The 26,742-nt window shown below is 36.1% G+C and overlaps 1 protein-coding gene across 9 annotated transcripts in view; it reads right to left on the bottom strand.

Annotated features, from left to right (window-relative positions):
* Positions 1-26,742, bottom strand: part of Spri (Src homology 2 domain-containing protein sprint) — a 541,914-nt gene that overhangs the window by 199,540 nt on the left and 315,632 nt on the right. For 7 of the 9 annotated variants that reach the window (XM_071776342.1, XM_071776332.1, XM_071776401.1 and 4 more), the window contains one exon: positions 8,790-8,863. In XM_071776342.1, coding sequence (XP_071632443.1) covers positions 8,790-8,863 — 74 coding nt within the window. Of the gene's footprint in view, positions 1-8,789; positions 8,864-14,664; positions 14,848-24,557; positions 24,723-26,742 lie in introns of those variants that run through there. The other 2 variants (XM_071776323.1, XM_071776315.1) reach the window with 2 other exon arrangements.

The following is a 26,742-nucleotide window of genomic DNA, read 5'->3' as shown; positions in this document are numbered from 1 at the left end:
AATCTCCATGGTGCGGGCACGCTGCTATATCGAGTTTCCTAATAATTTGATCGTCTTCCTCTCTCGGCCGCCCGCTCAATTCGCTTCTCTCGCGAATCTAGCTCTGTTAGTCCGTTCTTTCCGCATTCGCTTCATTTGGATTTGGAACTTTGTTGATGCGATCTTTTAGACTGCATCAAAAATTTGATGCCTTAAAAGTAAAAGAATGTAAAATATTATAAGAGATAAAAAGTCTAGAATAATTAATAAATTGATTTAAAAAAAGTATATCCATAATAAATAAATAGATAAGTAAAAGGTATTAGGTTTCATATTTTAATTATAGGTAATTGTGAATATAAATTCGGCTAGGTTAAAACTTGTACATACGCATTGCAACATAAATTTGGTGAAACAGAAATTTTGAAAATTAAAAAACATAGGAATAAAACAATATTAAAACGTGTGATGTGTTAATATTTGCAGTGTTATCCGTATTTGGTATATATTTGTTTTTTATATTCATAGACTCTTTTCCTTTTCAGATGGATTATAGAAAATATATGGAATCTTCAATATTTTAGAGATTAACAAGCCATTTTCCTACCTTTCTCTTCGGTCGGTCCCACGTTCTTGATTTTTTTTATAATATATACATATTACATACATAAACATATTACAATAATCTATATTATATTGAGATCCAACAGTTTCTTCAGGCACTCAAAACTGCCAATGGCAGGAATGGTCCACTGTGGGACCCATAAATTCCGAACAGACGGCGTCTGGACCGACAATTTCGCCAGATGAACTGTTTCTAGGCGTGGTTATGCGGGTGCACACCCTATATACATATACGGGACGGTAGTTTTGCCACGGTTCTCTGTAGCCCGTAACCGTCATGGCGCAAGATGTGAAGCTTCCGCAACTCCCGAGAGCATCGTAGTTCAAACTTGTTCCTGGATTCTAAACGAACTACATCGAAGGAGATCCTCGAAAGGAAGTACACAGCATGTATTGTTACATTACAAGAGAGAGTTACTCTTGTACACTACTCTTTGTTAGTTTAATTGGAAATAAAGCATCTTTAAACAAATATATTATTGTCTTCTATTTCTTATTGTTTATTCATTATCTATTATAAAAATTATTTTTCTTGTGTTCTTCTTTTTTCTCATAAGTATCTAAATTAACTTAATATTATTATATCTACTTAATTATCACATCAAACACAAATTTTAACATCATGTCTTTTTACGTTCTAAAAAGCTTTTGGTTGTATTTAACAACTATATATACAACGTAATACTGAATCGATTTATCCCATACATAAAGCGGAAGGCTATACATCTTCGCCTTTTACATTATTTTATTTTACGGTTTGACGAAAAGAATTCTATTTTGCCCGTGCAAAACGACGAGTGCCAAAAAACCGAGGCGGTAAACACGCGGTTTTATGTCGTAGTGAAAATTTTTATCCCCTTCCGAGTACTTCCTCGATCTCATCCGGTCTAATGCTGCGATCGCACATCTGGAGCTGTCCAAGAAGATTGCAAGGAAGGGAGGAATTGCATTATTTTTCGACGTCGAGATGCCGGAGGATGGACGGCGAGCGCAGAAGAGAGGATGCGCATTAAAAGAGGATTTGCTGCACTCTCGAAATTCACGTCGGTCAAGATATAGCTCGTATAATGGCTTGGGAAATATTCGGAAATGCCGCGCCATAGTCAGAAGAGAACGTATATTAGACTCGTGAAAGGTATTATTAAATTCTTAGTGTCGCTAAGTTATTATTAATAGCTATAGTTATATCAGTTATTAAAAATGCTTACATGTGAATATCAATAAAATAAGAAACACTTCTAAGAGCTTATTGCAATATTAAATTATGTATCTTTAAGTAGTTAAATTACAATAAATAAATACATAATAAAATATAAAATAAAAATATTTTATAATAAATAAAAGCAGAAAATTGTAATATATATTTATTATAATAAATAAAAAATAAATAAAGATTATGTATGTAGTAAAATATAATTTATTACATTTATTTGTTATTAGCGTTTCAGCAAAATTCTTCATTTGCAATTCTTATAATTAAAAATGATCAAAGTCATTGCACCAAAAAATGACGTCAAAAAATTACGTATAATGACAATAATAATGCGCGAGATTGATCACTTGAGAAGCCTAACACGCGGCAATTTCATTATGTCAAAGACTGATCGCATTAACGATGCCGGAAGAGAACAAACGAGATCGCGAGGTCTCTGGCGAAAGTGAAAACCAAAGTTCTCCCCCACTGTCTTCTTCTTCTCTCTTTTTCTGTACTATATGCTATATACTATATTGTTATTACTATATACTATATGTATAGGTACTATATTGTTATTAAGTATATTATTATATACTAATGCATGTTATATTAATTTTGCTATATCGTGCAAATTTTTTAGCAATAATTATATTTATGGTGGACGATTTTCAAACAGTAATTTTAGTTATCTATATAGTTATCTTGCGTATATTAATACATTTTCTTTTGTTTATGATTGATTCGTCAAATTGATTCGTTTCGTGGTGCGGTGATAAAGTATTAATTATTAATTTTTATGTTATCTTTTTTTACTCTTCCTTACATATAATTTCATCTTATTTTCACATATTATTATTTTATATTATTGTATTAGTTTGCATATTTAATTTTATATCGTCCCTCTTATGCTAAAACCATGGATGTATTTTTATGACTAGAGGAGAAGGGGGCACTCAACAATTATTTTATAATTAAACTTAAGTTTGAAGTAAAATTATCTGCAAAATAAAAAATTTTTAAAATTTCAATTTCCAGAGGTATCTGAAATTGTGAATTTCTAAAATTTATTAAATCGCATATTTATGGTGTTGGTATAAAGGAGACTATAATCTTTAATTCTTAAAGTAGATTAAATTTTATTGATTAAATGTCATTTAACTTTAAATTATTCTGCGTTATATAGAATAGGAACAAACGCTCTGCTTTCTCTCTCTTTCACTTGACGCACGCTTCCTCTTAGCTTTCTCTTTCTTTGCATCAAGGAGAATGAATAGCTCGCGGGTCCGAAGTGAAGACAAACTTTTTAGTGAGATTACTAGCCGATAATAATTCAACCGAGGTCGAAATTTCATTTCAATTCCATGCCTCGTCCCCTCATTCTCACCGCCTCTGTATTCAACCGGGGGCTGCAAGTGACAGTGGCGCGAGACTAGCCCAGAAATCTGCTTATAACGTCGCTGATCAAAAGTCCGCGGAACATGTGTATTACGAATATCTCGCTCCTTTTGACAAAGAAGAATTAAAAAGCTTAATAAAAAGTGAACAAAGAAAATTAGAACGCCGTACTATAAATTTTAGAAAATTAGAAACATTTAAATAGAAATTTCAAAAAATTAAAAAAATATTTTTAATGCAACAAATTGATTTTTTTCTATTAAACACGACAAATTTCTAATTATATATATTAATTTTATAGTCAATCAAGAAATCTTGCTCTTCCCGTTTTAAACGGCAGATTTTTATGCGGATTGTATAGAATCATAAAATAATTATAAACAATCTTTTAATACAAAAATAAGTTTTACAAGATTTAATTTAATTCATTTAAGCCTATCAATTTAGGGAACGCGTTATCTTGTACCTTTTTCCTCTCCGCTCTTTTTTTCTTTACAGTGGAGTAGGTATAAACCCTGAAATGTCGAATTTCTGCAACGATGTAAAAAGAGCGGAGAGGAAAAAACAATGACGAAAAAAGTTTCGCACTTGTCACGACGGCTATTTTTTTGGAAACATCTTTTTTCTCCTTTTTTTCCCCGCCGACACCCCGGCGAAAACAACGGCTCGAATTTGACGAACAAAAGTGTCGGGAACGGAGAACGACATTTCCGGGAAACGCGGAAAGAAAAAAAAGTGAAAGGTGGAGCTTGATATTTTTTCGAAGAAGAGAGGGCGATAGCGGAGAAATTGGAAATTTTGTTCGCGCGAAACACGTCGCGTCGCATCGCTCGTCTATTGGTCTGGTTAATTTGCATATACACGCTCACGCGTTTTTTAACCGATAAACGAGCGTATAGGTATATTAAAGAGATTGACCATTTTTTGGTCATTTCCGACGCATAACACGTTCATCATGATCAAATGTCGCGACACTGGAAAGCGGAATAAAATATATGAATTGCATTAAATAAATGTTGAAAAGACAATTCTATTTAAAAAAAATAATTATCCGGCATCTACTTGTTTTTCTGAGATTTACGAAATAAAGTATTTAGTAATAATGAGAAAAATATATTTTCTATTATAAAAAAAACCTTCTCTTTTTATGATTCCCTTCTTTTTTTATGAAAATGTATAAGTTTCTATATAAAAAATAAACATTTTGTTTTTTATAATATACGTATTTATGTATGTCTGTACTATATACAGCAATTCATTAAATTATAACATTTGATTGTAATTATAACAAATACTTTAAATTATATTACGAAAATTATTACAATGTTTACATAAATAATATTAATTATATTATTATATTAATATATGTAATATAATATTGTTGTCAACAACAACGCTATACAATATAAATATTATATTTAATTAACGTAAAAGCATTTCGCGCTTTGATGTGAGATAATCCTTGCGGCGAGATGCACAAATAAGAGCGGACATTAAACGTTCCTCGTCATTTCTTACGGTAGCGGCGTGATGTTCTTTACGTCAATTATGCATATTGAGAAGAAGCCAAATCACATTGTGACAGATAATGTATAATGTATAATATTAATATCGTAAGATATACATATACATATAAACGTACATACACAACACACATACACAAAATTGGGAAAAGTGGTCGAACTTTTCGTAAAGGCAAAAAAGAAGATAGTATATAAATGCGTGTATACAAAAAGATTACATAAAAGTTACGCGAAAGGGCTTCCAGACGATGTGAGATTAATAATAAATGCACAAACGCCAGGCGTAACTTTGGGGAAGCGAGTAGGGAGAGAGTGCATTTTCGTAAATATAAAGTAATAAGAAAACTAACTTTAGAGAATTTATAACAGCAAAATATTATGGATAAATTTTCGTCGTGCATTATTGGAAATAAAATCATGTGAAGAAACGATAGCAGATAGCAGAAATTATAGTTATTTTTAGAATTAATAATTTATTTTTAAATACATAATATAATTTACCTTCAATCATATAATTTATGATTTATGTGAAAGTAATATCCGATAAAAAATTGTTTGCTAAAATATTTTAAAAAAATAAAGCGCTTAAGCTTGGTGTGGTATTTTTCACAATATATTGCAAGCATTTCAGAATATATGATAATATTAGTTTGGAGTAATGTTTAATTTTTGCTAGCAGTGAATGTAAAGCCATGCAAGAAAACAAAATTAAAACTGTTTTTAGAATTATTATAACTAATAATTTTCCCAATAAATTAAATGCCATAGAAAAAATCGTTATAAATAAATTAGCATTATACGAAGTCCAATATATCGGAAATTGTGTAAATTTACAATCCTTTTTTCTTTTAGGACAAAATAGAATAACTACTTTCAATATTTTACGATATTTTCTCATTATTCCTTTACTTTGCGTTATAAAGTTAGATATTTAATTTGTTAATCATGCGTTGGTTTAATTAAGTGTTTTAAGTATAAAGCTGTCTTAAGACTAAACTGCCTAGATTAATATCGTAAACACACGCAAAATTGGCATCGCTGCCAAGAAACGACCTAATTCGTGACATGTGTTCGGAATTAGTGTCATAATATTATGCATAATTGCTCTTCCATTGCCAGCTGTCCGCCGTTTCAACGGTACTACTTAATAACGTTATTCACATTTTAAAAGAGAACAAATTTTTCTTATGATAAACTAATTCTTAAGAAAAATGTACATGTAAATATGCGGTAATAATTCCATTTTTTAATAATAATAATAGAATAATATTTTGGATGCAAATATACGGTATGTTAGGAAGTTACTATTTCAAAAATTTTGCAGGCAAAAATTAATATCAATATTTTGTTATTAGAGAGAAATACTAATAACTTTTTACAGAAATCTGGGTATTTTATTGTAAAATATAATTTTACAAATTTTAAAAAATATAATTTTAAATTTAATAATAGAAATTAAACATGTGTTAATTTCAATACTTTTTTTTTTAATCTATATTAAGACATTATAGAAGCTACAGAAAAGTTTTCTGCGCATTTAACAAAACAGTGTAATATTAATTATCATTATTTAAAAATAATGTATTATTAAAAGTAACATAATTATTTTTTATATTTATATGTTTATGTGATATCTTTTTTTTCAGGAATTTTATGCTACAACAAAATTAATAAAAATTAATACTGTATGACGCGATAAAATTATAATGCAGTGATCTAATGGCCTACTTTGTAAACAACTAGCATGAGTCATATCAAACGAAACACACGTAATCATTGTCCGGTTTAATTGTCGCAGTTAATCACGATCGTCGATAATATGGAACTAAAGTTATGCCAAGTTTCAAACTTTGGCGAGTGCGGACCCTTCTCGAACCCCATTGAAATTTTGCGTCCTTTCAGGGAGACATCGTCCATCTTGTCTTTAGAGTGAATAGGAGGGCGCACCCTAGAGATGTGTTAAGTTTTAACTGTTTTAAGGTATAACCCTACCATGTATACATACGTATGTACACTGCAGGAATCTATATCTATACATTGTGTACACACACACATAACTACGTTCTATGTAAATATTTCATATAACATCCAAAATTGGTGATCCAAAACAAAGCGTCAAATTGTTTTATCAAGAGAAAGAAGTTAAATACTTAATTATTATACAAAAATATCATTAATTATTATTTTTACACAATTATTTATAGGTACACGAATAAAGTAATAGAGGAAAGTCCCCTATTATAAGATACCACATCTATTTTGCGTGATTGCCGAAAGTTTATGTGCAGAATTGAAAACTGTAGTAGGCGAGTGCACGCACGATCAAATAATGAATTTTCCACTAAATAGGTTTTACTCTAAGAACAATAAGTTCATGATGGAACCAATAGATAGAACCTATTAGAAACCTTGCTATCGCATATTAGGAATCTATCTCATAATAGAGGACTTTCCTCTAATAATAAAGTGCATTGAGCAAAGTTTCTTATTTTAATTTTTAATTTTTGTAATAGTTAGTGTCACATGCATAATATAATTCGTTTTTACAACCTTCTAACATATTTAGTATGAATATTATATTAATTGTGGTCAGACATGAGTTGATTTCTATCACCAAAAGTTTGAGATTTAGGTTTAGGGTTAGGTTCGGTTTTATAGTAGACATTATTGAAAATGTATACTATGTGAAACAAAATCAAACTTATGTGCATTATAATATATAACATTTTTATTATTTTATTTCTTTTATAATAAAATGGAAATAATATAAAATGTTTAACAGTTTAAAAAAGAAGTTTTTACAAGATAAAAAGAATACTAGAAGAAAGTATTAGATGACACTTTTTTCGTCAAAGCAGCCACCCTTATATTTAATCATTTCTTTACTAATTTAAGTAATCTAGCTACAAGGTAATTTATTTTTTATAACAAAACATTCTTCCACCTATTTATTGAAATAGGCCACAGCTCAGATTTAGAATAAAGGCTTCTTGACTGTAATCTATTTTTTTTTAAATTAAACAAATTAAATTATGGTAATCACAACTATGCTAAATATAATATATATTTACTTTCGAATTAAGTAAAAATAAAATTAATTGAAGCATGAATACTTCTAACTATAAGTGTACGATCTCAAACTTCTGGCTGGCAGTTTATTCAGGTTTACTAATAGGTATAACATATTTTGCTTTTGCAGTTTCATCTAATTAAAAAAAAAATTCCATTAGTTAATATAGTTATATTATAGATATATGTATATATGTATATCTGTTACAGTAATCTATCTTTATTGCCAGTTTTTTAACTAATATGAAGCAAATTGAGATTTGCATAAAATTGCGAAATTAGCAATTAGGAATTATGAATTATAGCAAATATAAAGGATATGTAATAAGAATCTGACCGCTCGGTATAATATCCAATGTTCCATGTAACATCACGAATATTGGTAGGTGCAGTCTCTCATACATCACGAGGAGGATTCTGCGCGATATGGAAATTATTCGCGTGAGATTTTCGTCATAAATTACGGGAATTAATTCGATTTAATCTCCACCGCACGTGGCAAGGATGGTTAATGTGTTTCCCCCCTTCCCTTTTCTCTCTCCGTTTTACTTTACAAGCCGAATTTTTCCGTGATTATTTTATATTACGTGTTCAATATACATATGCATAACATGTATATGTATTTTAAATATGCTTATACATTTGTATATATAAACGCACTTTTTAATAACAATTATTTATTTTATTATTTTTTACAACAATTAATAATAAAAATCTGTATATTTGTGTAATACTTACTTGTGTAATAATAAAAAATATCAAAATATACCTAATAAAATTATAATGCCGAATGATTATTATAGGATTATCGTATATATTTGTTATATGTACAAAATTATTATGTTGATAATTGATCAATTTGCAAATTGAAGGAAAATGATGAACGCAACAACACACTTGAGCGTGATTTTGATTCATCAATCGATCCATGTTTCGAAATAAACGACACGATTGCTCTTGACCTCGTTGAAAAAATGCCAAGGAAAAAAAGAAGATGTACTCACCGCTTGTACGAATCCGGGGTCGTGCAGAGCTCGCTCAGCATGCAGTCCAAATCGGTTGCCAGAGAATTAAGCAGCTGAAAGACAAAAGCAGAGAAGAGGGTTAGGGTCAGCGAGGGAAGACTAGTTCGACAATAGGTTATCATTCTATTAACTAACCGTCCGGTTGATCAATAATGCCGTTTACATTATAAAAAGTTAAAACTGCCACTATGTAAATTTCAACATTTTAGCGCAGTAAATCTCCGAAATTAAGTAATATAATAATCAAATCTATTAAAAATATCCTTTTAATTGTTTTTGATCAATTTGTGAAGATTTCCTTAAAAATTTCAATATATTACATAATATTAATAAAATATAATTTTAATATATCACATAATATATATATACAATATGACAAATATCAAAAGTAAAAATTCGACTATTTTTCCGTCATTATAAATTTATAAACTTTGATGAGAGTAGTATTCGACGACCAGAAAAACTCTTACATTTGAATAACACAATTAAAAAATATTTTATAGGTTAATGTTCACAACTTAATGGCCACAACTTTGACGCAATAAATTGTACGTTATAATCATCAATATTTTTTTAACCATAATCAAAACAATAAGTTTCTTTTAAGGGCGGAAAGTCGAATCCTGACAACATACTAATTTTGATTGCAATTTAATTTCTCCAACGCCTCACATATAGTAGTTAAAATATGCCAAAATATACTAAAATAACCATTTTTGCATCTTTAACTGCAAAGAGTAACCTTAAAATCGGACATTTTTAGCCTATTTTGGTAGTCCTCGAAATTCGAATCGAATTCTATGCCAAACGATATAAATTGTTTTCATAAAGATACAGTAGCTGAAATGCAAAAAAAAAAATTAATCATTCCTGGCTATTGCAACATTTTATATTCAAAAATTCTTATACAACCTCCACATTGTAAGATTGTAGTTTGTTAGTGGACCGCTCAGGTTAATTCGCGTCGGCGTGGTGAGGAAGGCAAAATAACTTGATTGTTCACAATTGTCCTTTTATTGCACACTATTTACAACGCAGCACTCGCTACAGTTCGTCTCGCTACGATACGACTCGATATCATAGGACTCCGGTTTACTCGCTTTTCGCCGATCGCTCGATTAGCACGAGCGTCGCGTATGAGTTTTGAGGGCTCACTGGTTCTCCGGGTCCTCCCCCGGCCGGAGCAAGCAAAACGATCGCGGCCGGAGCTACGCATTAGGCCGCGAGGAATTTCGTGACGATAAATCGTCTGGTTCCAAACTGTCAGGCGACTATTCTATTGGGCGAGGTACGTGCGATCACGCGGCGGATCACGCTTTCCGCACCTGCAAGCCGTTTGCTCGAGAAAACAAAAAAAAGGGGGAAACGTAAATTAGCGGTTTGGAGCATTTCGAGCGTTCTCGAAAGATACTCGCTTTCACTTTCGAATATTCAATTCTCAACACAGTTACACTGCTAAAATCTAAAATGTATCAAACAGCTTAAAGTCTCACTTGGATGAATGTCATAACATAAATGAATATGAAGGATGTGAAGAAACTAGAGATAATAACGAAGAAATAATACAACAATCTGTAAACGCAGAAAATATAAATAAATATGAAGAATGTGAAGAAAGAACTAGAGATAATACCGAAGAAATAATACAACAAATTATAAACACAGAAAAGTATTTGGTAAATGTTTACAATTAGGGCCTGATCTCCGATGACCTTGACCTTGACATATGTTGTCAAGGTCACCCTCCTGAGTGACCTTCAGAAGGTTTTAGTTGGGGGTCGCTTCTTATTAAAAAGTTATTAACAAAAAAAGTTTGGAAAATATAGCAGCTATTTTGAGTATTGAAAGGCATAAATGACTAATATATATGTCGAAACAGTTCACGCATACGCTTTCCACGCGAACCGAGGTTCACGCACACCTCCCCGTGCTTTCGGGGGAGGTGCGGTAGCCCCGAAATAGTTCACGCATACACTTTCCACGCGAACAGAGGTTCACGCACACCCCCCCTGCTTTCGGGCGGCCCGAAAGCAGGGGGGGGGTGTGCGTGAACCTCGGTTCGCGTGGAAAGTGTATGCGTGAACTATTTCGGGGCTACCGCACCTCCCCCGAAAGCACGGGGGGGTGTGCGTGAACCTCGGTTCGCGTGGAAAGTGTATGCGTGAACTATTTCGGGGCTACCGCACCTCCCCTGAAAGCACGGGGGGGTGTGCGTGACCTCGGTTCGCGTGGAAAGTGTATGCGTGAATTATTTCGGGGCTACCGCACCTCCCCCGAAAGCACGGGGGGGTGTGCGTGAACCTCGGTTCGCGTGGAAAGCGTATGCGTGAACTGTTTCGACATATATATTAGTCATTTATGCCTTTCAATACTCAAAATAGCTGTTATATTTTCCAAACTTTTTTTGTTAATAACTTTTTAACGAATAGGACCCCCAACTAAAACCTTCTGAAGGTCACTCAGGAGAGTGACCTTGACAACATATGTCAAGGTCAAGGTCATCGGAGACCAGGCCCTAATTGTAAACATTTACCAAGTATTTGCAACATTGCGGTTACACTGCTAAAATGTATCGAAGAGATGGCTTAAAATCCCATTTGGATAAATGTCATAATATAGAATAGATCGAGGTCAATCGGATCATTTTTACTTTCTGGGTAAAAAAGTAATCAAAAACAAATTTTGTTATTTAATTTTATTATAGATTCTTAATCTTTATAACTTTAACTTGAATTTCATATAAGAAAATAATACATGAACATGATATTTCTTATTGCACAACGTACGAAAAAATGAGAAGAAGAGAATTATCCGATTTACCCGGAAATTGAGAGCGAAGCGGATCACCAGTTTAGGTCCAAAAGAAATAAAAATAAATCAACAAATTCTTTGAAATAAATTACTTGCATTGAAAATAAAAACACTACTCTTTAAAAATTAACAAACTCTTTGAAATAAACTACTTACATTAGACAAAAATAATTTATTTAACACAGAATTCGGAGTAAATGGTCCTTTTTTACTCTTTCTATTAGCACAGTTTTCGTGACATCATTCTTCACATTTGTTGCACTGAATCCAATCTTTGGCCGGTATTCATAGTCATATCTTATATTTAAGACCGTCTTAAGCACAATTTTAAGATGTTATAAACCAATCACTGTGCCGTATTAGCATCTTAAGAGCTAGAACTACATCTATCGTAATGTTCATTGTAAGCTCCTTACGATGATCGTAACGCTCGTTGTAGTTACCGTAAGCTCATCGTATGAGTTGACTCAACTTCAACTCTTACAATTACGACGCTTGTCTGGTGTTACAACAGCCAGTGAGAATACAGCCTTCTCGACGCACCAAGAAAAGAGTGTTATAGATGTATTGGCAATATCTTGTATAAATCTTGTGTTTTTCTCCTTTCTGAGTGTTATTTTTAAGTGTAAAAGAAGGTTATAATGGAAAACGATTATGAAGACTGTGATGATGTCAAAGATGATGTCAAAGAAGATTTGCAAACCTCTCTGATTTAGGGCCATTTTCACCAACCACGGTTAGCTTAACCGACGGTTAAAGTTAGCCAATACTATTGATCAATACTGCTAACTTTAACCGTCGCGTCGGTTAAGCTAACCGTGGTTGGTGAAATTGGCCCCTAATCGAGTTGGTTAAAACCATGCAGGAAAATCCTGTGGCGGTCTTCCGACCGCACAATCGAAACGGTACGCGCGCCGCGCGCGCGCCAACCGATCATGCGCCGAGCGCGTGGGCCAGACTACGGCCCGCGAAGCTAGACGAGAGTGCCGCCAACAGGTGGCAGACTTTCTCGCGTTTCATTTCCCGACAGGGAAGAATAAAAGGCCACACAGCGACGGCCTAAGCAGCTATCGACTGCTCGCAGGCTCACCGCCAAGACCAGGAAAAGTCTTTTGGATAAGAGATACTACATCTCGCCGCCACCTTGCCGCCGCCGAAGCTACGGCCACCACCGAGACGAGCTGCGCCACTTCGCCTGCCGACACCGAGACACCCTCAACAGCCCCTGGACTACCGTCCTGGCCACACGGGGAAACTCGTCCCGCTCCAGCTCTCACCGGTACGACTGACTCGTCCTCCACGCACACTCAACGTGGGACGTAAGAGTCCGGCGCTACACTTCTCCTCAACTATCATAGACGGCGCCTCCACTCTTGTCGCCTCTGCCGCCATCACCTACCAAGCAGCTCACCACGGCAGACACGACGCCTCGAATATACGGCTCAGTTCACCACAGACATACGACATGTGTCAGGATAAGACAATGTCGTAGCCGACGCCTTATCGAGGGTAGATGCTGTACACCAGGCCATCGACTACGAAGCACTGGCCAGACCACAGCACCTGAAGAGCCCAAACGGCCCTTTTCAGGGCCGCCTCAACGGCCCTTCTCAGGGCCTTCTTCAGCACACTGACACACCTACATCTGTATTATAGGACATAGAATAAACGACCTATTTATTACATACATCTGTCTCTCAGATCACTCGACGATCCCTCTCACGCTACGGCATATCCTCTGCGAAGGGCACGCGACGCCCCAGCGTAAGTGGCATAGCGGCCACAATCCACTTTTGTGGAATCAAACCCATCCTCATTTCAAAAACCGAGATAAGAAAGACTTGAAATGGATGTTAATAGATTGTCATCTAACAAACCGAGCGGTAAGTTTGGTATAAGGCAATTTTTGGCGATTGTTTGGTACATATACCAAAGTTGCTATTGGTTCTGGTAGTTTGGTACCCTTTGGTTACTTATACCAGAGTTACGCCAAAAATCGCCTATACACGTAATTTGTAATTTGGTATGTATGTAGTTTATGTTTACTGTAACCTATTTATTGCTCAATCGGTTTATACAATAATGTTGATTCAGGGAAAGAAGCCAAAAAAAGATTTAACAATCTGCGAACAACTTTTGGCAAACTGCATAAGAAAATCGGCAACAGTGAGCCTAGATCAGGAGCGGGTGGAAATCATCAGCTTTTCAAGCCTGACTGGCCTCTTTATGAACATATGGTTTTCTTAAGGGATGTTATTCGACCGAGAAAGTAAAATTTGTTTTGTATAATTGTTTTTACTATTTTATACAGTATATATTGTTATTATTTATTGTCATTTTAGAAGCAAGACGAGTAATGTGAGGAATATTGAAGAGAATTTTATGAAGCCTAAGATTCCTAAACAACGCAAGATTATGACAAAGATTTCTACTTCCCAGCCAATCATCAATTTGTCTCCACCAACAAACAGCGCTACACCATTGCTTAAGATGCCATGCATTAAGGATAGTGTCTTTGTGAGAGTGAAAATAATATCAACACCTCACAAAATGTATCACCTGAAGAACCGATTATTCCAGATAAGATTTTGGTTATTCCAGAGAAGGTTCGTTCTCAGCCGGCTCTCTCAACCCTGTAATTTAGCAAACAATTCCTGGATAAGTTATTATAACAAACATCCCTTAAGGCAGTTTTTGTGTGACTGCTATGGAAAATCTTGTTTTTAGTTCATGATAAGATTAGGTTTTCTAACACATTGTTCAACTTAAATTACAATTCAACTGATCAATTTTATAAAAAAAAAAAAAAATTATGCGTGTAGTCGCCACGCGCGTTAGAAGTGAAACTTCTGAAGGCAAGGCTTTGCCATAACTTTTCTGAAATTAATACAAAAACAATGCACCGGAATTAGTCACTCCAAGCCGCCCGCAACTCGAAAATATAGTGTTATACGCAGTTCTCACTATATCCGTCTTGCCAGTGCCGTACGCCTGATCGAATTTTCGTGACGCGTTTTTGAGTCGCAAAATCGAATTTACTTACCGATCCAAAAGGAGTTTCACTTTGTACGCCTGTTGGTCGAATTTTCGTGACACTATTTCGTGACGTTTTTTCGTGTCGCACAATCGAACTTACTACCGTACCAATTAAAGAAGTTTCATTTCGTACGCCAATTGGTCGAAAATTTTCGTTGCACTTTTCGTGTCGCATAATCGAACTTACTACCGTGCCAGAAGAAGAACCGTCTCGCCAACGCCATACGCCTATTGGTCGAATTTTCGTTACATTTTCCGTGTCGCACAATCGAACTTACTACCGTACCAAAGAAGTTTCATTTCGTACGCCTATTGGTCGAATTTTCGTTACACTTTCCGTGTCGCACAATCGAACTTACTACCATACCAAAGAAGTTTCATTTCGTACGCCTATTGGTCGAATTTTTGTTACATTTTCCGTGTCGCACAATTGAACTTACTACCGTACCAAAGAAGTTTCATTTCGTACGCTTATTGGTCGAATTTTCGTTACACTTTCCGTGTCGCACAATCGAACTTACTACCGTACCAAAGAAGTTTCATTTCGTACGCCTATTGGTCGAATTTTCGTTACACTTTCCGTGTCGCATAATCGAACTTACTACCGTGCCAGAAGAAAAACCATCTCGCCAACGCCGTACGCCTATTGGTCAAATTTTCGTTACACTATTTGTGTCGCACAATCGAACTTACTACCGTACCAAAGAAGTTTCACTTCCGTTACACTTTTTCGTGTCGCGAATTGAATTCACTACCGTGCCTAAAAAAGTTTTACTTCAAAAAGAAGAACAATGAAGAAACTTTATTGCAAAATATACGATGTGGTTGGTGTTTTGAAGGGCTTGTCTAATTCTAATATAATTAAGCACCTATTGTTCAATCACAGCCTTCATCTTCTGACCATGCATTAAGCCCGACAACAAAAGCCCTACTTGCATTTGTTAAGGCAAGCCAAAACAAAGTGAAAGAAGAGAACCTCATAAATTGTTTCCAAGATATTTTGAACCATTTCCAAAAATACATTGAGAAATAAAACAGATATGGATATAATATGAATTATAGTTATACAGGGTGGCCCATTTTAAAAGAGGCAGGCAAATATCTAAAAAAATATGAAACATACGGAAAAACGTTTCAGCCAAAAGTTGTGGTTTGAAGGGGGACATAAGATGGTGTGAATGGTTTGACCTTGGATGGTTGTTTAAAGCTCACGTGAACGACACCTTTAATTTCTTAAATGGAAACCCCTATTTTTCAATACATATTCTTGTAGCTAATCTTGAGAGCTTTTCAAAACACTATAATAAAGTCTTTTGTCGTTAATAACTTATGGAATTATGAGGCTTGAAAGTTCTAGTATTTTGACATAAAATACAAAATATCTTGTAAAACATTAAGTTTTCGGTAATGTTACCTTAATACTTTTATGTACAGAATAATGAGACGAATCAATTGGTATAAAAAAGGCATAGTTTCTTTAAGAAAAAATATGTAAAAATATATGTAAAAATATGTAAAAATATGTTTACAACACGCATCTGCATACTTTTTCTTAAAACAACTATGCCTTTTTTCATACTAATTGATTCGTCTCATTATTCTGTGCATAAAAGTATTAAGGTAACATTACCGAAAACTTAATGTTTTACAAGATATTTTGTATTTTATGTCAAAATACTAGAACTTTCAAGCCTCATAATTCCAATAGTTCTTAACGAAAAAATACTTTATTATAGTGTTTTGAAAAGCTTTCGAGATTAGCTACAAGAATATGCATTGAAAAATAGGGGTTTTCATTTAAGAAATTAAAGGTGTCGTTCACGTGAGCTTTAAACAACCATCCAAGGTCAAACCAATAACACTATCTTATGTCACCCTTCAAACCAAACAACTTTTGTCTGAAACGTTTTTCCGTATGTTTCATATTTTTCGAGATATTTGCTTGCTTTTTTTTAAATAAGTCACCCTGTAGATTAGGTTTAAGGTATAATTAATTACAAATATTCTTTGCAGACAAAATGTTTCATATTTGTGTTAAAATAAATGTATTACTTTTCATTTTTCATCTAATTACATAATATTATTTCTCATACGTTGATTATGCGGAAAGGATTACTCTATCAGTTCCAAAAACATAGTTATATTGCCAAGGAGTTTGAATTTCCCCTACCTTTGAAACAAAGTAGTCACGAAGAATATTCCTTTGTGTATCAGCAATTTTACCATAATTATTGCTTCCTAAGCGTGTAATATTTGTGAATAAATCATTTTGTAATGTAAATTGTCTCCAGGTCCCGTCTGTAATTTGTCCTGTTCCCATTTCTCTACCAACATAGTTAGGAGGGCAATGTTTTCTTATATTAGGTACAATTTTATTCTCTTCACTCATTATGAAATTGTGCAAGCAAACTATGGCCATAATCATAAAATCTACATTCTTAGAATCAGCAGAGATTGTAGTGTATAAGATCCGCCATCTTGTAGCTAAAATCCCAAAAGCATTTTCAATAGTTCTTCTAGCTCGAGAAAGTCTGTAATTAAATATGCGCTTTTTTGTCTTGTAACTGTGTTCTGCTATACGGTTTTATGAGATTCGGCAGCAACGGAAATATTTCATCACCAACCAAATAAAAATTTGTTTTTACTCGTGTACCAGGAAGTTCCTTAGGAAGAGGTAAATTAAGATTCTGATTCTTCAGAGCCGATCCCAACTTACAGTTTGCCCAAACTCTACTATCACTAATAGATCCTGCATATACAATAATACAACTTATTTGCAAATTATATTAATGCATTAAGTAAAGCAAAAGTCTTGATATGTACTATTTACATATCATATTGACCGACATCTATCCACGTAAAACGCATCACACACTGCCAAGAGAACCATACTGAAAAATTTCTTATACTTGAAGTATTTTAACCCTGAATTGGCAGAAGCTTTGATACGTATATACTTCCCGTCTATAGCCCCGAAACAATTCGGAAATTGCCATATCTCAAAGAAGTCCTTAGCAAAATTTTCATCCATTCTTCCTCGGTTGGTGGAAATAAATATTTAGGTTGCAATACTTTTACAAGAGCACGACACGTATCATTTATAACTTTATGAACTGTAGATCTTCCAATGCTTAGACACTCTGCTGTCACCATGTGCCAGATAACTAATAATAAATTTAATTAATTAATATAGTAGATAAGTAATTAATAAATAAAGAGCAAAACAAATTTTGGAGTAAAAAAAAGTACAAGTCCAAAATTAAGCACACTTACGACAGAGTTAATGCTAGCTTCAATTTAAGATCAACAGGCTTCCGTCTGCTTCGGTAGACTTTTTTTAATGACACAAGACGTACCCGATTCAACAGGCGATCAAAACTATGCGAAGACATTCGCGTGTAAACATAAAACTCTTCAAGGCCATTGCACGTAACAAAGTTTTAGGTTTTAGTCATAATCGTAAGGCCGTAAGAAAATAGACCAATCACACTCGATTATTCTTCGAGCTCGAGGAGAATAATCGACTGTGATTGGTCTATTTTCTTACGGCCTTACGATTATGACTAAAACTTTGTTACGTGCAATGGCCTTCATGATCATTGCTTTTCAATTCACGAAATAAGGTTAGGTAGAATTCACGAACATTACGAGATTGATTGATGGGCCGAACCCACCATCTTATTCGGTTTCGTTTTTTTCGAATTTGTATTAGCAAGCATAATTGTATAATCACTAATATTGCAGCATACATAATAATTAATTAATTATTCTTCTCCTATGATGCAAAACGATTACAGTTCCAATTTGTGTCTACACGTCACTTACACACGCCCTTGACATTCTGTTTTGCTATTGGCGCGTAACGTATTACGATTTTATGTAGACAGACAATGATTACGACATCGACAGTTTCTTTGCTTACGACCACGATCGCTTACGATTAAAACGTTACGATAGATGTAGTTGTAGCCTAAAACATTACTTAAGATATTACTTCAGTTCTTGAAATAAAAACGGACTATGAATGCAGACCTTCAACAAGTGGCTGGCTAAATTTTTCATTGCAATAGATGCAATGCCTATCTCTAAAACCTTACAGCAATCAACAACTCGACGCAAAGTCATTTTTGCAGAATAAATAAAATATAAGTATCTTTGCTCGTCTGAAGCAAAAGCTAATCGTATGTTTCGCCCTGTTAATCCGGGAGTCAGGGCTATTAAAAAATGAGAATATTGAAGTTCACGGCGCAAAGCTGGAATTTTTTTTAATCGATTCTTATGATATCCCGTAACAAGCGTGTAAAGTCTCTAGAATCAACTCGGCCCGCTTCGCCTTTTTTTATTGCAAAATATATTTAAAAACGCGTTTCTGTATAGTTTTCTTTAAATAAGTGCCAGACTAGAGTCAAGCTCAACAGGGTCTTCTTTCCCCGCTAATTTTTCCAAGCCCGTTCCCTTGGCAGTGGTTTCGCTAGATAGTAGATAGGGACAGTGGGAATCTCGTTAATAACTCCTTCTGTGTTGGTCAAACGACAAAACTTGAAGAGAGGAAAATTGTTCGGAAGGAAATTTCCTATAAGAATAAGCCTTAAAAAAAATTTAAAAAATTTTTTTAATTGCAAAATTGCAAAAAATACGCGAAAAAAGGGCCATTTTTACAGGTTCCCGAAAACTGGGTTAAAAATTATCATATTTAAGCGGACATTCACTCAATGATACCTTTCAGTATGCTGAACAAGTGTGCACAAGGCTCGCCTTCAATTTTTATATGGCTGCCTATTAACAAATTATTTATGCAAATCGGACGCTTGGCTCTCACGTCTGAACGGGTGAACTTATTTTGATGCACTTTATCGGAAATGAAAGGTAACGATGTCTACTTTATGAATTTAAAATAAAAAAATTTTTTTTTCTAAAATTTGACTATTATTTTAAACAATTTAAATTTCGCTTATTAAATATCGGCGTTATTTATTGGCGTACAGTAATGCAAATAGCACCATTGGTTTGCGCTTAAAAAATTATGAATTTCAAAAAAAAAAACGTCCCGATACGACCAATAGAAGCCGAGATAATTGACTTTTACATAATTAATGATTACAGCTAAATTATTTCATATTTTTACTTGAAATTTGGTGTGAAGGTACTAGAGTGAGTGCTTTAACGGCGGAATTTTTTTCGCTGCAAATCGACTGCCAGGTTCGGCGAAAAAAAATGTCGAATACAACGGTTTTAGAGCGAGAGCGCCGGAGCGGACGCAGCGGCGGGTCGACTACGTGGCGCGCAGGCGCGCGAGCCGCCGCGCGCCGCTGCGTCCACCAAGCTCGTTTAATTAACAATTACTTTTCTCTGCAACAAAAGCACGTATCCAAACGATTTTTTTTTTAAATCTGCTTGAAATTTTCCGAATTTTATGATTATCACATTATAAATATCATATTCTCAGTATTAACGGAGATAAACAAGATATATTAGGAAAAATACGTATTAATTAATAACAAATTATTTTTGTGATATTTTATACTGTATTGTATATTGTATATTGTCAATACAAAGAGAAAATAGGTTTTCTACACACTTATTTTACTTTATTTTACGTGAATTTTTCCGAGTCTTTTTTTGCTTAAAATAATTTAATTTGTTTTTCTAGTTGCAAATAAAACAGAATAACGCATGGTGAACTTCTTGAATCTTTAAAAGATTCAAACGACTTTTCTTTAATATATAATAGTTTATCACTATTAGTTACGAAAGTATATCCTCTTTTTAATGAAATAATCATAAAGATCAGGAAAATTCACGAAAATGAAATAAAATAAGTGTATAGACAACCTATTTTCTATCTGTATTGACAATATATAATATACAATACAGTATAAAATATCACAAAAATAATTTATTAATAATTAATACGTATTTTTCCTAATATATCTTGTTTATCTCCGTTAATACTGAGAATATGACATTTATAATGTGATAATCATAAAATTCGGAAAATTTCAAGCAGATTAAAAAAAAAATCGTTTGGATACGTGCTTTTGTTGCAGAGAAAAGTAATTGTTAATTAAGCGAGCTTGGTGGATGCAGCGGCGGCTCGCGCGCCTGCGCGCTACGCAGTCTTCTTCTTCTTCTTCGTCTAGTTATTGGCACAGCTTTCCTTTCGTAATCGCATCAGCCATTATTCGATTCGATTGGGTGAGTGTACAGCAGATGGCGTAAGCCATAATTTAACTTAGAGGAGGGTGAGTGAAGCGGGAGATTCAAATGAACAGTTCGCAGGAATAGAAAAAGGAGAGAAGCAAACGACACAGCTTCGGAGTCGGATTTATAATAAGGGGAAATATGTCCATAGGGTGAGTTGGAAATTTTTCTCGTAGATACCTATAAAGAGGGGAGTTTTGGGCCGAGTTAATTCACATCTAAAAATTATGTGGTTGGCATCTTGATATGGGTCTCCACAAGGGCACCCCGGTGAGTCGACAATATTTTTACGGTATAAACTTACGTTCAAATTATAGTGGCCGCTGCGGAGACGGTTGATAATGACTATTTGCGCTCTGCTGAGCTTTAAGCGGTAGTACCAAGGCTTGGCGTTGTCATTATGATAATGAGTGTAATGGAAGCGTCCTTTGGTGTAGGCTGAGTCTTCTAAGTAATCTTTATACTTATTATCTAAAATAGTTTTGGATCTATGGTAGAGATCTCTATACGGGATCTTAAAGTTAGATTTTCTACCTACAGTGATGGCCTCCTTGGCCAGGGAGTCCGCCCTCTCATTACCTATAATTCCCTTGTGTGACGGGATCCACGCCAACACAATCTTGGAGCCTGCTGCGATCGCTTTATTATATATGTTACGGATAAGTGTAATAATGTAGTTGCTATGTGTGATATCGTGCGAGGTAATTGTTTGTAATACACTTTTACTATCGGAAAATATTATAGCTGAAGGGATCTGGAATTGGTGGATGATAAAAAGGGCCTCATAAATTGCCCAGGCCTCCGCTGAGAAGATAGAGGCGTCGGGAGGTAGCCTGCAACGAATTTCAATAGGTAAGTCCGGCGAGAAGACACTAGCACCCACCGCTCTCGAGGGATCAATCTTCGAACCATCGGTGTAAAAAGATGTTGCTCCGAGGGTGTATTCCGCAAAATATCCGTAAAATACAAGTTTGCTTCTTGCGCGGAGGCAGAATTGATATTTGGGTGATAAAACTGTATTAATTCAGGTTGATTGATGAGTGAGAAAAAAGGGTAATTGAAATAAGGAAGTTCGACTGAGCGATGCATAACTCCTCTTATACTTTTGACTGCAAGAAAAGACCGAAAAAGTGGGATTAAGCGACATGCTTTGGCTCTCTTAACAGGACTGAGCGTGCTGAATGTATGTCTTCTAGGCTTTCTATTACAGGATTAAATCTGCGGGAAAAGTTTTTAACCAAATAATTATGAATGAGATAGGCAAAGCGGTAGCACAACGGAGGCTCCTTGGCCTCGTCCAGAATCACGTTTATAGGTGTAGACATACGATAGCCCATAGCACTTCTTAATAGCTTCCATTGTAAACGTTGGATGGCAAGGAAGAGCTGCTTGTTGCCCTTGTACTTAAAAACGACGCATCCATATTCTATGGCGCCTCTGAAGACTGCTCGATACACTGAGAGTAACAATTGTGGGTGCCTCCCCATCTGGTGCCCGCCAAGACCGCAAGTATACCTGAGATTCTTCTGCCCTTGTTGAGTAAGTATTTCATGTGGGATTTACCGCTCATTTGTTGTCTATGACGATTCAAGGAATCTGTGTTCGCTTGCCATTGGTATTGCGACGTCATCTATCGATATGTTGGGCTTGGGGAGACTATATATTCTTTTTCGAGTGAACACCATGCAGCAAGACTTTGCAGGTGCCAAATCAAGGCCTCTAGCACGTAAATAGCAATTCAATCTTCTCAAAGAGGTCTCTATTAGTCGGTAGGCTTCCACAATAGATTTGTGGGTGGTATAGATAACCACATCATCTGCATATTCCAGGGAGTGCACGCCTGGATTTAGCTGCCTTCTGGATTCCCTGATATTGAGGTTGAAAAGCGGGGGGCTAAGAATAGATCCCTGCGGAGCGCCTTTATGGGAGTTAAAAGGGCCTTGAATATTGCCATCACGTGAGAAGAAGATTCTCCTATTACGTAACAGGTTACTTATAAAACAACGTGTGCCCGCCGGGACACCGACTACCTTGAGGTCCTCTTCTAATATCTCTGGCCTAACGTTGTCAAATGCTCCTGCAATGTCCAAGAACACGCAAACAGTGAACTTGCCATTAATGAATCCCAGATGAATAGCATTCGAGAGTATTGCCAAGCTATCGCTGCATGATCTGAAACTGCGAAAGCCAAATTGGGATTCTGATAATTTATCATTGGCTTCGAGATGCCAACGTAATCTATTATAGATGCACTTTTCCAGTGTTTTTAGTAAACATGACATAAAGAGATCGGGCGAACGCCGTTCGAATTTGGTTTAGGAATTAAGACAACCAGTGATTCTCTCCAGCTATCTGGGAAAGTGCCCTTAGCGATAATTCTATTGTAAATTCCCAATAAGTAGGCTTTAAAATTTTCGGGAAGAGCCTTTATCATCGCGTAGTTCACCTGATCTAAGCCTGGGAAGATGATGCTTGCTGGATGCAAGTGCCGATTTTAAGTTCGTTCATGGAGAGAGGCTGGTCAATCCAGAATTGTATATTTGAAGAAGCTTCGTCTTCCTTTTGCATATCACGTAGAAGGGGGGCTGGTGGTGGAGAACACGAAGGTGGGCATAATTTTCGATCGCTGCCTGTTGTGAAGACTCGAGGGTTTTATGATCCGTGAAAGCGTTGCTATCTTTGTTCTTAAAAGCTCTAATCAAGCGCCATATTTCTGAGGTGGGAGTTTTGGAGTTGAAGTTCGTACAGAAGGAGTGCCATCCGTTCTTTTTCTGCTTAAACAGAATGCGCCTACATTCTCTATATTTTGTCGTTTAAGCTCTTGGTAAGTGTTCATGGAAGGGTCCCGTTTAAATACTTCTAAGGCTTCTTGCGTTTTTTGACTGCCTCAGTGCATTTCTCGTTCCACCACGGGGCTGGAGTACCTTTATAAAGAACTTTTCTGGGACCAACTTTACAGTCGTTGCCCTCCTCGTGGAGTATTTCTGTGGCCACCCTCTTGATGCAGTCCAGCAAATTCTCATAGTCTTCTAATTCGTTGTCGGTAGTATTGATCATGGATTCCTGCCTTTCCTCCAGTCTGGCATTGAAATCACATAGTTGAATATCGGTTAATTTTATTTTATACGCGAAGCGCTTGGTTTTAGTTGCTGTGCCGTTGATAACGGTTTCGATCGGGTAGTGATCGCTTGCCATTGGGTCGTCTAGGGTGCGCGAATAGCAAATGCCAGCGATACCCGAGGACGCAAGAACGAGATCAATGATGGAGCCATTATTGGTGTTAGGATTAAAACGTGTATTTGAGGAATCATTAAGTATAAGATAATTGAACGCTTCAATTCGTGATGCCAGCCGATTGCCGATATTATCATTGTGTGCACAGCTCCAAAGGCGGTGATGTGCATTTAAATCTCCCATTATTAATGCATATTTATAGCCAGATGCAAAGTTAAATAAGTCATTGAGAGCGTGAATTGGGGTGTCATTGTTCGGATGTCTGTAGACGTTTAGCAAAAGCAACTCGCTGTCTTGGAAGGGTAAAGTGATAGCAGATGCTTCGATAGAGTAGTGTAATGTGAAGGGCAGTTGAACCGAGGAGACTTTAAGATTTGATTTTATAAGGAAGCAGATGCCGCTCAATCCCGGGTTCACAATGTCGTGCCTTATATATTAAAAACCTTTAACGTTTAATTTACTCACCTCCGAGAGGAGAGTCTCTTGTATGCAGAGAATCTCGTATTTCTCTGATAATAATTGTAAGTCTGGCAGTTTGCCTAATATCCCTCTAGCGTTCCATTGCAGGATTTTTATTTTTGCTAAAGAGGAGTTATGCCTTTGCGGTGGGAACATGACAGATATCACCGCTACGATTTGAAGAATTATGCTGAGTCGGATGGTGAGTAGCAGATTCCTGAGGGCTGAAAGATTGGAAAAGATTAATTAATTGAATCTAAGAAATGCTTCTACTTCTTGTAAAAGCGGGTGTATTATAAGCGATAAATTGGGCGTATAGTCTCTGTTAATCGTTAGATGTGGAAGAAGTTCTGTCATCGACAGTAGCATCATTCGTATCTTTTGATTTCGGGATGGATGTCAAGATGGGGGAGAGAGTGGAGCTGATTGGCATTCTGCCGTTTGGATAGAGCAGCGCTTCGTAGTGCTGAGTCGGAAGCTGTGGTCTGCGAATAGAGTTAGTTTCGTTGTGTGCATTTATTGACTTAATAGAGTCGCCTCTCGAAGGAGGTGTACGTGAATGATTGGATCTAGCTGCCATACTAGCGTAAGTATGAGAGTTTCCTGTATAATTAAGATCTGAAAGTACGGCTTCATCTTTAGATAAGAGACTAAACCTATTCTGAAGCAGCGATGTGTGATTACTGTTTATAGATGAACCTGACGCTGTGCTGGGGTACTTATACTCGGGAAAGCTGACAAAGTCAAGCCTTGGATCACCAGACAGTTTGTTACCTTTAATTTTTCTTTTAGCTTCGGTGTATGTTATGTTATCCGCAGCGGCCAAAGCGTTGATTTGTTTGTGTTGCAAAATTGACGGGCAGTTTATCGAAGTGGCTGGTGGTTACCGCTACAATTTATACATTTGGGGGGAAGATCCTTGTGGGGACACTCTTCGCCCTCGTTATGCTTTTCCTTGCCGCAGATTAAGCATCGAGGATGTCCTTTACATTGACTTGCAATGTGTCCAGGTCTGAAGCAAGAATAACATATGCGAATTTTGGGTACAAAAGGATTAACCTTATATTTAACCTTAAACAGGCTGACCGAGTTAGGAATAGTTTGTCCCGCAAACTTGATTCTCAACGTGTTAGACGGAAGGAATTGAATTTCTTCACCTATTTTAACACGACGATTTAAATCGATCGATGCTCAATATCTTAGCGGATGATTCGATATATTCCGCTAGAAGATCCGTCGCGAATTCCTTCGGCACGTCTTTGATTATACCAATTCTTTGTACTTTGAAAGACGGAATGTGAGCTTAAGGTTAGCCGCCGCTAGTGTAGGATTCTTAGCTAAGTTATTTGCGACTTCGCGGTACGGAAGTCCACCGTGATTCTACCCCGGCCGGTTTTGCGGACTTCAATCACATCTTTATACGCGAATTGCGATATAATCTTGCTAACAGTAAGGGGGTGTAGGGAGGGATCGCCCTCCTTCCTTAGAAGATGAACAAAGACAGAGAATGGCGGCTTGTCTGTTTGAGAATATTTAAAAGATGGCTCACCGGTTATTTGAGCACGTGCATCTACCGTTTTTACTCGACTGTCGGTCTCTATTTACTCATTTTAGAGGTATACCTGTGCCATTAAAGTTATCCGATTCCGAGGATGTCGAGGTCCTCTTACGATCGTTACCTGTTTTAGGGGGGAAGGTAGGATGTTGATACTATTTACATCAGGCGATGACGACGAATTCTTGCCGCCCATCGAACGTCGTATCCGCATGAGTATCATTCTCGTCCTCGTCCATGGAAGAGGGCTATCTTGCAAATTATCTTCTTTGCTATTTATATTCTTATTACCGGTTTTAGGGATATCCGACACAGACACACGAAATTGCGGTGTTGTTTTTTGCAGATTTGAGTCTTCATACTCGTGTTCATGGGGAGGAATTCCGGAATTTCCAGTATGCCCCCCTCTTTATTAGCGCGAGAGGCCGAAGCCCCGCGACATTATCGTTTCGCGACACCCACCTAGGAGGTCTTGTGACCCGTGAGTTGATATGATACGTGATCCGAAGTAGATAGAGTACTCCGCGCAACTAACCGAAGACTGGCTTTAACAAAGCTCGGAGATCAAAGACGTAGAACGCTCGTACTCGCAGAGATGAAAACACGTCCGCTCACTCGAACAGTCCACGCGCGACT

This window comes from Temnothorax longispinosus, chromosome 1 (assembly GCF_030848805.1).
Source record: "Temnothorax longispinosus isolate EJ_2023e chromosome 1, Tlon_JGU_v1, whole genome shotgun sequence".
In the NCBI taxonomy this organism is placed as follows: domain Eukaryota; kingdom Metazoa; phylum Arthropoda; class Insecta; order Hymenoptera; family Formicidae; genus Temnothorax; species Temnothorax longispinosus.
This window is presented reverse-complemented; position numbering and strand designations above follow the sequence as displayed.